The 12,984-nt window shown below is 29.3% G+C and overlaps 5 protein-coding genes across 5 annotated transcripts; 3 read left to right on the plus strand and 2 right to left on the minus strand.

The window, feature by feature from the left end:
• Positions 1-290: 290 nt before the first annotated feature.
• On the minus strand, positions 291-3,723 carry GO595_010748 (RecF/RecN/SMC protein; the record flags this gene model as incomplete). Its single annotated transcript, XM_067913461.1, has 2 exons — positions 291-1,316; positions 1,555-3,723. 2 exons carry the CDS (start codon positions 3,721-3,723, stop codon positions 291-293), a joined length of 3,195 nt encoding a protein of 1,064 aa, XP_067769486.1.
• A 363-nt stretch (positions 3,724-4,086) lies between these two features.
• On the plus strand, positions 4,087-5,004 carry GO595_010749 (serine/threonine-protein phosphatase 4 catalytic subunit B; the record flags this gene model as incomplete). The annotated part of the gene is made up of 1 exon (XM_067913462.1): positions 4,087-5,004. One exon carries the CDS (start codon positions 4,087-4,089, stop codon positions 5,002-5,004), a length of 918 nt encoding a protein of 305 aa, XP_067769487.1.
• Positions 5,005-7,528: 2,524 nt separating this feature from the next.
• On the minus strand, positions 7,529-8,140 carry GO595_010750 (Chromosome segregation protein SudA; the record flags this gene model as incomplete). The annotated part of the gene is made up of 1 exon (XM_067913463.1): positions 7,529-8,140. One exon carries the CDS (start codon positions 8,138-8,140, stop codon positions 7,529-7,531), a length of 612 nt encoding a protein of 203 aa, XP_067769488.1.
• A 321-nt stretch (positions 8,141-8,461) lies between these two features.
• On the plus strand, positions 8,462-10,006 carry GO595_010751 (uncharacterized protein; the record flags this gene model as incomplete). Its single annotated transcript, XM_067913464.1, has 1 exon — positions 8,462-10,006. The coding sequence occupies one exon, from the start codon at positions 8,462-8,464 to the stop codon at positions 10,004-10,006; it is 1,545 nt and encodes a 514-aa protein (XP_067769489.1).
• A 420-nt stretch (positions 10,007-10,426) lies between these two features.
• Positions 10,427-11,380, plus strand: GO595_010752 (CMGC family protein kinase; the record flags this gene model as incomplete). Its single annotated transcript, XM_067913465.1, has 1 exon — positions 10,427-11,380. The coding sequence occupies one exon, from the start codon at positions 10,427-10,429 to the stop codon at positions 11,378-11,380; it is 954 nt and encodes a 317-aa protein (XP_067769490.1).
• Between the last annotated feature and the right edge of the window lie 1,604 nt (positions 11,381-12,984).

The raw sequence follows: 12,984 nt of genomic DNA on the forward strand, positions 1-12,984 counted from the left end.
TTATTTCAATGTTATCTTGCGTTAAATTAAAAATAATTTGTTCAAGTTTTAATGGTAATTCCAATACTCGGAGTTGTTTTAAAATCAATGTTTTTAATGTTCTCAAAGTGAGATAACATACGAAATTTAGTTTAAAGAATAAAGAATTCACTTATTAAATTTATATATTAGTATCGTACTGCTTTTTATTTCATTTATAAATATAAACACTCAAAAATATTGAAAATAACTATTACAAAAATACAATGTTCTGTTAAAAATTGACAAAATGTTTATCGAATAAATTTATTTTAAACTTCTTCTGATATAATTCGTTCTGCTTCTTCTTGTGTGATCGCTAAAACTGTACTATGGCCTCGCGTCATTTTAATTCCGAAATATTTATCACATTCTTCCAATAATTCTTTCTTAAATGTAGTAAATATAATTTGTGCTCCATTACCTTCGTCTGGATGTGATAATTTATGAATCATTTCTGAGACTGTTTTTCGATATTTATCATCTAATGCTGAATCTACTTCATCAAACAAATAAAATGGCGCAGGCGAAAACTTTTGAATAGCAAATACTAATGATAATGCAACTAATGTCTTTTGACCTCCACTTAATTGATCCAATGTTGAGACTTCATTCTCTGTATTAAATTGAACATGGATCGCAATTCCTGTATAGAAGCCACTTTCTTCATCTCGTTGAAGTACTAATTGTGCTTGCGCGGTCGGTTCAAGTTCTGAAAAAACTTTAGAGAAATTCGTAGAAAGTTGTGAAAATGTACTAGCAATAGCTTCATCTTTCCGTTGATCAAGTTTGGCAATTAAACTTGTGATGGCATCTTCACTTTGTATCAATTCTTCTTGACGCTTTTGTAATTCATTTTGTTGTGTGCTAAATGATCGATGTTGTTCAATGGCTTTCTTATTAACATGGCGATATCTCTTTGAGTTTTCATTAACAATACTTAGTTGACGTAATAATTCGGATGTTCGTAATTCTTCGATTTCTTTGATCTCATTCTCTGGAATTGTCCCAATGTCGCGTTGTTGTTGAATCGTTTCTTCTTGGCGTTGATGAAGAAGTGAGATCCTTCCTGTGATTCGTTCTAAAGCTTTCTTATGTGTATTGATCATTTTATTCGTTCGTTCTTCAACTTTCTTTAATTTAATAATATTCTCTTCGAGTTCTGTTATATCAACATTAATTTGTTGATGTTTCTCTTCAATTTCTTCAATGTTTCGTGAAATTTCATTATAAAGTTCGGTCGATTCTTCCTTTTCTTTTTGTGATTCTTGTAATTGATGTTCAATTTTTATTGATTTCTAACGTTTCAATCTCATTAATAATTCGTTTTCGTCGTGGCTTTAAGCGATCTTTTAATTTACTTAATAATTCAATTCGTTTAGAAAGAAGTTCGATATGTCGTTTATGAAGTTCATCACTTTCTTGTCGTAATTCAATCATTTTATTATGTGTAGAATCATCAATATTATTATTAAACTCAATAATTGATGAAAGTTTTCTTTCAATGGTTAAAATATTTCGTTTCGCTTCTTCAACTCTTTGATTTCGTTCATCTCTTTGTTTAATTTTAGTTTCATATTCATCATTAGTAAAACCTATCATTGAAATAAGTTTATTCTTTTCTCCTTCTAAATCCAATTTTTTATATTTTAATTCATTTAATTGATTATTATAATATTGTAATTCTTTATCTATTTCTTTTAGTTCTGCTTGTGCTTCATTGATTTCTTCTTTTAATCTTCTTCCTTTTTCTTCTTTCTTTTCAAGATAATTCGAAATAGATAATGGCGATTTCTTTTGTGTTCTTGAACCACCAGTCATAGGACCATTTGCACTAACGAAATCTCCTTCCAAAGTTACGCAACTTATATTATATCTTGCTGCAATTTCAGTCGCTTCTCTAAGATTATTTGCTAATGCAGTTTTACCAAACACTTTATATATTGCAGGTTCAAATTTCTCATCATAATTTAATTTAGATATTAATGTAACGACTCCTTCTGGTGGTTCGAAATCCATTTGTTTTAATATATTTAATGATAGAAATGATATCCGTCCAAATTCATTCTTAAGAAGGAATTTAATTAATGAATCTGCAATTTCATCATTTTCGACAACGATATTATAAAGTCTTGATTTAGCTACAACATTAATTGCTGTTAATAATTCTTCATCACATGTTATTAAATCATATATTGGTGAATAAACACCTTCTTGATTTAATTCTTTAATAGAAGTAATCGCTTGACTTACATCTGGTGGCATAACGCGTGATAATTTTTGATGATATTTTTCGATTTGTTGTTGTACTTTCTTAGATTCACGTTTAAGACGATCTTCTTTTTTCCATAACTCTTTTCTCTTATTCATACATATGTTTTGATTTTCTTTTGCTTTTATTTGTTGTTGTTTACATTCGTTAATATCATTTATAAGTTTCGATTTTTGTGCATCATAGTTTCCTAATTTTTCTTGAATTTGTTCGATTTCGGTATGAAGTGAATGCGCTTCTCTTTCAAGTGTATTAAATATCGATTTTGCTCTTGATAATTCACTTTGCGTTGAAGTCGGATCTTTGATTTTTCCTCCAATGACTTGTTGTAAACCTTCAAGTTCTCCATCAACTGATGCTTTTTTATTAGCGACTTCTGTAAATTCAGAATTAACTGCTTCATATTCATTATTCGTTGATGCTATTGATTGTTCAACTTTATCAAGTTTCATTTGTAATTCGTTTTTAAGTCTATCAGAGTTTTCAAGTTTTTCTTGTAATTGATTAAACTTAAATTCGGCTCTTGTTTGTGATCGAATTGCATTGTTTTTCCTTAATTCTAATTTTTCTTTGTCTGAAATAAGGATTTTCTCTGTTGATTTTAAGTCTTGAAGTTCATTTTGTTTTTCTTTGATTTCGTTATGAACTCGTTCGAAATCTTCTTTATATGTTTCTGCTGAATTATTTTCAATTTCTCTTTCTGCTTCTTTTTCTTGTAATTCATCCTCAATCGAACTGATTTCTCTTCTTTGTATTAAGAATTCAATTGCGCGTTTTTCTCGTTCAAGTTTTTCATTTTCTTCAAGTTCTTTCTTTTCATCTTCTAATTGTTTCAGTCTATCGTCAATGTATTCTAATGATTCTTTTATCTTCTCTATTCTTCCATGTGATTCAGCAATTAATTTGAGCGAGTCATCACGTTGTTGATCATAAAATTTAGTTCCAGCAATTTCCATTAAAAGTTCTAAACGATCTGAATCTTTCATCATTGCAAGGGAACTAACTTTGCCTTGCCTGACTATGTAATAACCACTTGATGGTGAGAATCCGCAACTTTCTAATAAATTATGAACATCTTGTCTAGTTGAATTTTTTCTATCAATAAAGTATTCATCTTTTTTGAGACCAATACTTCTTCGAATTGATACTTCATCATTGTCAATTGAAATTATTCGATTTTTATTATCGAAAACTATTTCAACATAAGCTGTCATCGCATTTTGACCTTGCCCTTCATGAAGTAAAGCTTTCCTATCAGAAATTCTGATGTGGGCATATTCATCAAGTAAAACAAAACTAATTGCTGAATAGAAATTTGATTTACCTGTTCCATTCAAACCAACAAGAGCATTTGTTCCAGGAGAAAAAGGCCCAAACACAACTGTATCATCATATGATTTAAATCCATGAACAATTACCCTCTTAATGTTCATTGAACTTTGTAGGAGCGCCAAATCTGGTAAACTTTAAACGTACATCTTTTGAATGGCGGGATTCAACTTTCTTGTAACGATCGAATAAGATTCAAAAAGTGAAAACTCCCCCATTCATCAATCGTTGAATGACAACTTCTAAAAATTTGACTATAATTAATATTTTTACTTTATTATTATTTCATGAATATTTTATACAATGGCGAGCATAGTTATGATAGAAACTTCCTTTTCGCACTCTGATTTATTCGGAAAATTGGATTTTTTCTTTTTGTTATCGTTCTTCGTTATTTTTTTGGGGTGCTCCGAATAATTGGAATGAATGATTTGGATCAACTTCTCAGTCTTGAACCAGCAGAATTAATGGACTTTTTTAAAAAAGGGGACACAATTAATGAAATTGTTGTTAGTCAATTATTAGACAAATTAAATGAGATTAATGCAGAGTTACCAAATGTTCTTTTACTTCATTCTCCAATAACAATATGTGGTGATATTCATGGTCAATTATTTGATTTAGGGAATTTATTTTTAGCTGGAGGTGATATCAAAGATACACAATATCTTTTTATGGGTGATTATGTTGATCGTGGCTATCAATCTATTCAAACATTTCTTTATCTTGCCTTCCTTAAAGTCAAATATCCCCAACAAATTCATTTATTACGTGGAAATCATGAAGCACGTTCTGTTAATTTTGTTCATGGTTTAAGCGACAATTCGCTCAAACTTTATAATAGCCAAACAGTCTACAAGCTATTAAACGAGAGCTTTGATTTACTTCCATGTTGTGCCGTCATTGATCAGCGGGTCTTTTCAGTTCACGGTGGCATCAGTCGCCATGCGCCATCGCTTATGAACATTCAGTTATGCGATCGATTTCGTGAAATTCCATCTGCAGAATTTGATGAAGTTACAGACAATGATCGAATTCTTATTGATCTTTATTGGTCAGATCCGAGTGATGATGTAGAAGAGTATGCGCGCGGTCCGCGTGGTGCAGGATCACTTTATGGGCGAAAGGCGTTCGATCGCTTTATGCATTTTAATCATTTAAATCTATTGACGCGTTCGCACCAAATGGCAGAAGAAGGCTTCCATTATTACTTCGGGGATCGACTTCTTCTTGTTTGGTCAGCGCCGAATTACATGTACACGACGAACAGCAAAGCGACAGTTCTTAAACTTGACGAACATCACAATCGTCGACTTGTTGGATTTGAAGCACACGAAGACAGCGCCATTATGCCCGACACGACCACACTTTCATACTTTGTCTAAACATTGTCATGAAACACATTTTAATAAACAAATTTCATGAAAATATAAACAATTTAAAACATAAAATAATTTTAATAATTTTTTGTTCTCATTCTCATTTCTTGAATACAATAATTGATTTTAAATATATGAATATCACCATATAAAGATATTAAGGAAATGTAATCATAAATTTCATATATATTTACAAAAATAACTGATTTAAGTTAGAATGATGAAATATTATTATGAATTAAAAAAGAATAAAAAAAATATTTAATATTTAATATATATAAAATATTTATTGAATTAATTTGACAATAAAATCCCGAATGTGATTGATGTTAGTTGAACTGCGTTCAAGAATTTCTTCAACAATTTGATAACTTATTTTATTGATGTCAACATATTCACTCAAATATTTGTTTCGCGTGTTTTCGTCAGTACGAAGATGTAATATAACATAAACAAGTGAATCGTGCGTATCATTATGTGTTGAAGAATATTTTATTATATCTTCGAAGTCTTGACTTGAAACTTTATAAATTGTTTCATTCGAATAAATTTCATTCAAATGATTCGATATAAATTTAATAACAAATTCTTTTTCTTCTTTCATCGGAAAAATATTTAAATATTCGACACAATTATAAACTGTGATGTTGCGTTCAAGAGAAAAGTTAAAATTATTCGAAATTTCGTCGATTTCTAAATATTTACAAATAATACCAAAGAAATATTCGTTCTCTTCACTAACTTCAACACATTGTAAATGAAGATATTCGATAATTAATTCAATCGGACCTTCAATGTTCGGAAGATTAATGAAATTATTTCGACTTTCTGAGATTTTACGTGATAAAAATGATCCAATGCTACGAATAATTCCATAACGACGTCCAAAATAAATCAAATAAAAATCATAAAGTTCTTTCATAGAAAAAATATTTAGAAGTTCTTCTCGTGGAACTTCAAAACATTTTTTCTTGACTGGTAATAATGTTTGAAGTTGATATTGATTTAATGTTTTAGTCACATGTGTAATATTAAATTGATTGTTAGTACAAAAAATATATGAACCTTGACTTTTGACTCCTGGAAAAATTAACTGATGAAAATTATAAATACCTAACGTAGAAAGTAGATCTTGAAACCGTTGATCAAGATTCAGTGATTGATCTCCAAACATTAAATAAACACTTTGAATGTCTTGAATGTTATCACGTGTAGTAACTTTAAGTTGTCGTTGTCCAACATTAATAATATCTTTAGTAACACGTTCAAATGATGCCGAATTATCTTCAAATTGAATTAACGATGTTTGAAAGTCAAAAAGATCTTCTTTATCTTTAAAACGAAAAAATATGAAGAAGAAGAATCTTACCATATTTACTGAATGTTTCAAATATATCTTTTTTTCGTGCTATATTTCGGTAAATTTTTCAACAAGTGCATAACATTTTTTTGGTGGCATCTTAGAAAAACTGTCATAATTAACGGTTCCTTCATTCTTATTGATTTTTTATTTGATTTGATAAATGAAAAAAAATTCAGAAAATTTTTTTAAAAAAAGAAATGACGTTGAAATAAATATATGTTTTAATTCATTTTATATAATGAACTTGAAAGTTCTTGTTTGCACCGTATAAGAAAATAACTTTGTGGAAGACCTCCAGCATCCCAAACTTCAATATTAGTTTCATTGGGAACCCAAGTTTCAAGTCGATGTTCAATTTCACTCTTAAATTGTTGGTCGTTATATTGAACTGACATCATGGCACGTTTCGCTGTGTTTAATCGTTGAATATTCTTTTGATATTTAATTTGGCCAAGCAATGGAAGTGATAATGCTTTGTTTTGACTTCGTGCTCGTTCCATATTTTCAGCGTTCCGACGTTCTATAATTTTATGATGTTTCTGTTGAAATAATGTAAGCTTTTCTTCACTTTCAGAAACATTAATTTGATGAATCAAATTATATAAAACTGTTTCTTTCTCTTCAAGATATTCGTCATATTCTTCTTCTGTATTAAAATCTTCAAGTTTTAAATTATATACTTGTGATACTTTCCGATTCATTGCAATTTCTGATTGATTTAAAATATTTCCTTCTCTTTTGTTTGTTTTTGTTTTGTTCATTTTGTCACTTTTATTATTTCAATCAATAAACGGTCGTTGTTCTCACATTTATTCAAAATGAATTTTATTCTTCTTTTTATATATCATTTAAATTATTCTTTGATTGTTATTCATAATTTTTCGAAAAATTTTCGTTTGATTTATAATAAATTAAATTAATTTTATAATGAACAAAATACTTTAACCAAATATTTTCGTTCTCATTTTCATCAATTAAATTTCATTTAATTTTTCTATCAATTAAATAATATGATTCTTGTAAATTCATTTGATTGATAGAATTAATAAATATTTTTATAATGTTTGAAATATTTTTATTAATTTATTCTTCCTTTGTTTGAATGATTTCTAAATAATTCATCTATAAAGAATTCATTCCTTTTTGAAAACAAAATCCATAATAAAATTAAAATGCTTGGCGCTTTTGTAATTCATTTTGTTGTGTGCTAAATGATCGATGTTGTTCAATGGCTTTCTTATTAACATGGCGATATCTCTTTGAGTTTTCATTAACAATACTTAGTTGACGTAATAATTCGGATGTTCGTAATTCTTCGATTTCTTTGATCTCATTCTCTGGAATTGTCCCAATGTCGCGTTGTTGTTGAATCGTTTCTTCTTGGCGTTGATGAAGAAGTGAGATCCTTCCTGTGATTCGTTCTAAAGCTTTCTTATGTGTATTGATCATTTTATTCGTTCGTTCTTCAACTTTCTTTAATTTAATAATATTCTCTTCGAGTTCTGTTATATCAACATTAATTTGTTGATGTTTCTCTTCAATTTCTTCAATGTTTCGTGAAATTTCATTATAAAGTTCGGTCGATTCTTCCTTTTCTTTTTGTGATTCTTGTAATTGATGTTCAATTTTATTGATATCTAACGTTTCAATCTCATTAAGAATTCGTTTTCGTCGTGGCTTTAAGCGATCTTTTAATTTACTTAATAATTCAATTCGTTTAGAAAGAAGTTCGATATGTCGTTTATGAAGTTCATCACTTTCTTGTCGTAATTCAATCATTTTATTATGTGTAGAATCATCAATATTATTATTAAACTCAATAATTGATGAAAGTTTTCTTTCAATGGTTAAAATATTTCGTTTCGCTTCTTCAACTCTTTGATTTCGTTCATCTCTTTGTTTAATTTTAGTTTCATATTCATCATTAATATAGATATATAAATATAAACTTGATTTGTAACAGCATCTATTCTGAATTTTTTGTCAATATCTTTTTTTATGCAATTTTTTTTATTTTTATTTTGGAAAATTTGCCGCAAAATCGGTTAAATAAACATTTGAATTCACAAAAAGTAAATTCTAGTCAAATCGACTGGAAGAATGGAGGAAAATCAAGACCTAAAAGGATATTACGCTTTTGACTCTAATGAATACTTTAACTTCTATGTTGATCATGTCTTTGAAAAGTTCAAGGCATTTAATATTTGCTGCAAGATTAATGGATTTCTTGATATTATATTACTCAAAATTGGATGCAATGAACTTCCAGAGCCAAATATTTTTACCTATTTAAACCGTTCTCCCGAAAAATCGGCGCAGCTTAAGAATAATTTAGATAAACTTCTTTCTATTAATTCTAAGGATAAAAATTCTATCGTCAAGAACACAAACTTTTTTGCAGCCGTACAAAAAGCGTATCCAGGTTGCAGTGTCATTACAAACTATTTTTTGAATTCAACATTCCCAACGATTTTTTCTAACTTTGCCTACGAAGAATATGTTGGTGCAGCTTTCGACTTCATCAATGCCTTTAATGATGATCCTAACTCATATCTTCTTGTTGGACATTTTCTCAAATATTCATATTTCTTCCAAGAAAAACTGATAGACACATTTTTCGGAAAAATTTCCCAATCACATGTACGTCTTACCTTTGATTCTCTTGTTAAAATCTTCAAAGAAAGTTTCAAGATTAGTGTTCCATATATGTCTAATTATCAAATTGCTACAGCCAAAGGTCTCATCATCACCACGAAACAATCAGGCCGTGTTTCCAACGCCATCTTTGACATTTTTCTCTATCGTGTATTTTCGTTATTAAATGTCTCTCCCAAATTCACGTCAGAAATCCGAAAGAAGATGCCACCCAAGGAAGAAGACTTCAACAAGTTATATAATGAGATCCGAGACAAGCATAAGGATTTTGTTTACGAATGTTTCACCAAATTCAACAGTGACACTTTTCCATTACCCAAAATGAATGATTTGATTTTCACGAAAACTAATCAAATACCAATAACTGAAGTCGACATCAATATTATAAGTGCTATTTGTCATGATTGTTTAGGTAGTAAAGTGGACATTCCACATAAGACGATTAAAGATTTTAAGGAAACCGCATTTGTAATGCTAAAACAAGAAATTTCATTCAAAACAGAAACAAATTTCTTTAAACCGAAAATAATATCATTCGAAATGACACCTGAAAAGTTCGAAGAAAATCTCCAATGTCGAAAATTCATATTCGGGAGGTCTGAAGGGTTATACATCTTCAACAAAATCTTTGATTCATCTAAAAACGCATTCCAATTATATTGTCGGAAATTTGCGACATTAACATTCACGCGATCTTCTCCATCACAAAGAGACGAAAAGATATTCTTCATGCTGGCGAACTTGATTATATATCAAACGATTAAAGAAATTAAAACCGAAGTGAAGTTAAAAGATCACGAAAGATTATTTAGAACGCACTTTAAGACGCCTTTCGATAGGAATGAGTTGGATAACCTTGAGGATAAAGTTAAATGCTGCGCACAAGACTTGGCAATTAAAATAGGAAAAGGTAACAACCTGAAAATCGACGCGACTTTTACTGAATACTTTTGTAATATGGTAAAAGAAATAAAATTAACGTTTGAATGAATTATTATTAAAAATGTCATCGTTTGGAATTAATTTTTTTTTGTAGTTAATGAAAATATTAATTAAGAAAATGATTTATAGAAATTACGTCAAAAAGTTTATGTGTTGTAATTCAAACAGAAAATTCATTGATTTATTAAAATAAAATTTATTGAAATGATGAAAACTAAAAAATTGAGCAAAAAAAAAAGATTTTTACAGAAGATTTTAATCAAATTCCATAAATGAATAAAATCTTAGTTGAAATTATATAAGTTCATCAAACCAAAATTATAAAAGAAACATATAGACAAAAGCCTACGCACATCATTTTTGAAGGATTTCAGTTTTGGCGGTTTGTTTCAAATTTCTGACAAACACCGAACGAACGCAGTGAAAAAGAAAATTTGAGAGGTTTGTTTGGATACCTTCTTCCACCAAATGATCCAGAACAGGTCAAGCACAAATGAACAAGAGCAAGAAGAAACAATCAACTACAAACTTGGTAACATTGACGATTATGAGTTAATTGGAAGGATTGGACGTGGAAAGTATAGTACTGTTTTTTCTGGAATTAGAAAAGATGGTATATTATGCGTTCTTAAAGTTCTACGACCTGTTAAAATTGCTAAGATCAACCGCGAGATCAAAGTACTTATAGCTCTGCGAAAATGTCCATTTGTTACCAAACTTTATGATGTAGTTCAAGATCCCGAATCTTTATTTATCACGTTGGTTATGGAGTATGTTTTTACAACTGATTTTAAACAATTTATAATCCAACTTACAACCCATGATTTATCTTTATACATGTATCAAATTCTTAAAGCTCTTGATCATGCACATTCACATGGGATTATGCATCGCGACATCAAGCCGGGGAACATTATGATTGATGCCAACAGCAAAAAGCTACGCGTAATTGATTGGGGATTAGCCGCATATTATTCTCCACAAACGGCATACCCCGTACGTGTAGCTACACGCAACTACAAAGCTCCCGAGCTACTTCTTAACTATAATTATTATGACTTTAGTGTTGACATATGGGGACTTGGTTGCACATTTGCAACTTTTCTCTTTCGAAAGATGCCATTTTTTAGAGGACGAGATCCTGACGAGTTGTTGCTTAACATTGCTCAAGTATGTGGAAGCGATGAATTATTTCAATTTGCGAATGATTATAAATTAAGAATCCCGCAACACTTAGTACCGAAACTAACAGCACAGAAAAAGAAGAACTGGGACCATTGGAAAACAGACGATAATGCACATCTTTTTGTTCCAGAAGCACTCGACTTGTTGTCTAAAATGTTAGTAATAGATCCAAAGAAAAGAATTACAGCTAAAGAAGCATTGGAACATCCGTACTTTAATTATGCCTTCGAAAAGTAATTTGTTATTCTAAAATAATAATTTTGATGGAGAGTTCATAATTCCTTTTTATGATTGTTAAATAATAAATATTCAAATAAAATTTTAATTTTGTTTGTGTGTATATAAAAAGAAGAATAAAATTCATTTTGAATAAATGTGAGAACAACGACCGTTTATTGATTGAAATAATAAAAGTGACAAAATGAACAAAACAAAAACAAACAAAAGAGAAGGAAATATTTTAAATCAATCAGAAATTGCAATGAATCGGAAAGTATCACAAGTATATAATTTAAAACTTGAAGATTTTAATACAGAAGAAGAATATGACGAATATCTTGAAGAGAAAGAAACAGTTTTATATAATTTGATTCATCAAATTAATGTTTCTGAAAGTGAAGAAAAAGCTTACATTATTTCAACAGAAACATCATAAAATTATAGAACGTCGGAACGCTGAAAATATGGAACGAGCACGAAGTCAAAACAAAGCATTATCACTTCCATTGCTTGGCCAAATTAAATATCAAAAGAATATTCAACGATTAAACACAGCGAAACGTGCCATGATGTCAGTTCAATATAACGACCAACAATTTAAGAGTGAAATTGAACATCGACTTGAAACTTGGGTTCCCAATGAAACTAATATTGAAGTTTGGGATGCTGGAGGTCTTCCACAAAGTTATTTTCTTATACGGTGCAAACAAGAACTTTCAAGTTCATTATATAAAATGAATTAAAACATATATTTATTTCAACGTCATTTCTTTTTTTAAAAAAATTTTCTGAATTTTTTTTCATTTATCAAATCAAATAAAAAATCAATAAGAATGAAGGAACCGTTAATTATGACAGTTTTTCTAAGATGCCACCAAAAAAATGTTATGCACTTGTTGAAAATTTACCGAAATATAGCACGAAAAAAGATATATTTGAAACATTCAGTAAATATGGTAAGATTCTTCTTCTTCATATTTTTCGTTTTAAATATAAAGAAGATCTTTTTGACTTTCAAACATCGTTAATTCAATTTGAAGATAATTCGGCATCATTTGAACGTGTTACTAAAGATATTATTAATGTTGGACAACGACAACTTAAAGTTACTACACGTGATAACATTCAAGACATTCAAAGTGTTTATTTAATGTTTGGAGATCAATCACTGAATCTTGATCAACGGTTTCAAGATCTACTTTCTACGTTAGGTATTTATAATTTTCATCAGTTAATTTTTCCAGGAGTCAAAAGTCAAGGTTCATATATTTTTTTGTACTAACAATCAATTTAATATTACACATGTGACTAAAACATTAAATCAATATCAACTTCAAACATTATTACCAGTCAAGAAAAAATGTTTTGAAGTTCCACGAGAAGAACTTCTAAATATTTTTTCTATGAAAGAACTTTATGATTTTTATTTGATTTATTTTGGACGTCGTTATGGAATTATTCGTAGCATTGGATCATTTTTATCACGTAAAATCTCAGAAAGTCGAAATAATTTCATTAATCTTCCGAACATTGAAGGTCCGATTGAATTAATTATCGAATATCTTCATTTACAATGTGTTGAAGTTAGTGAAGAGAACGAATATTTCTTTGGTATTATTTGT

The sequence above is a fragment of the Histomonas meleagridis genome (genome assembly GCF_020186115.1).
Source record: "Histomonas meleagridis strain 2922-C6/04-10x chromosome Unknown scaffold_61, whole genome shotgun sequence".
NCBI classification, from domain to species: domain Eukaryota; phylum Parabasalia; order Tritrichomonadida; family Dientamoebidae; genus Histomonas; species Histomonas meleagridis.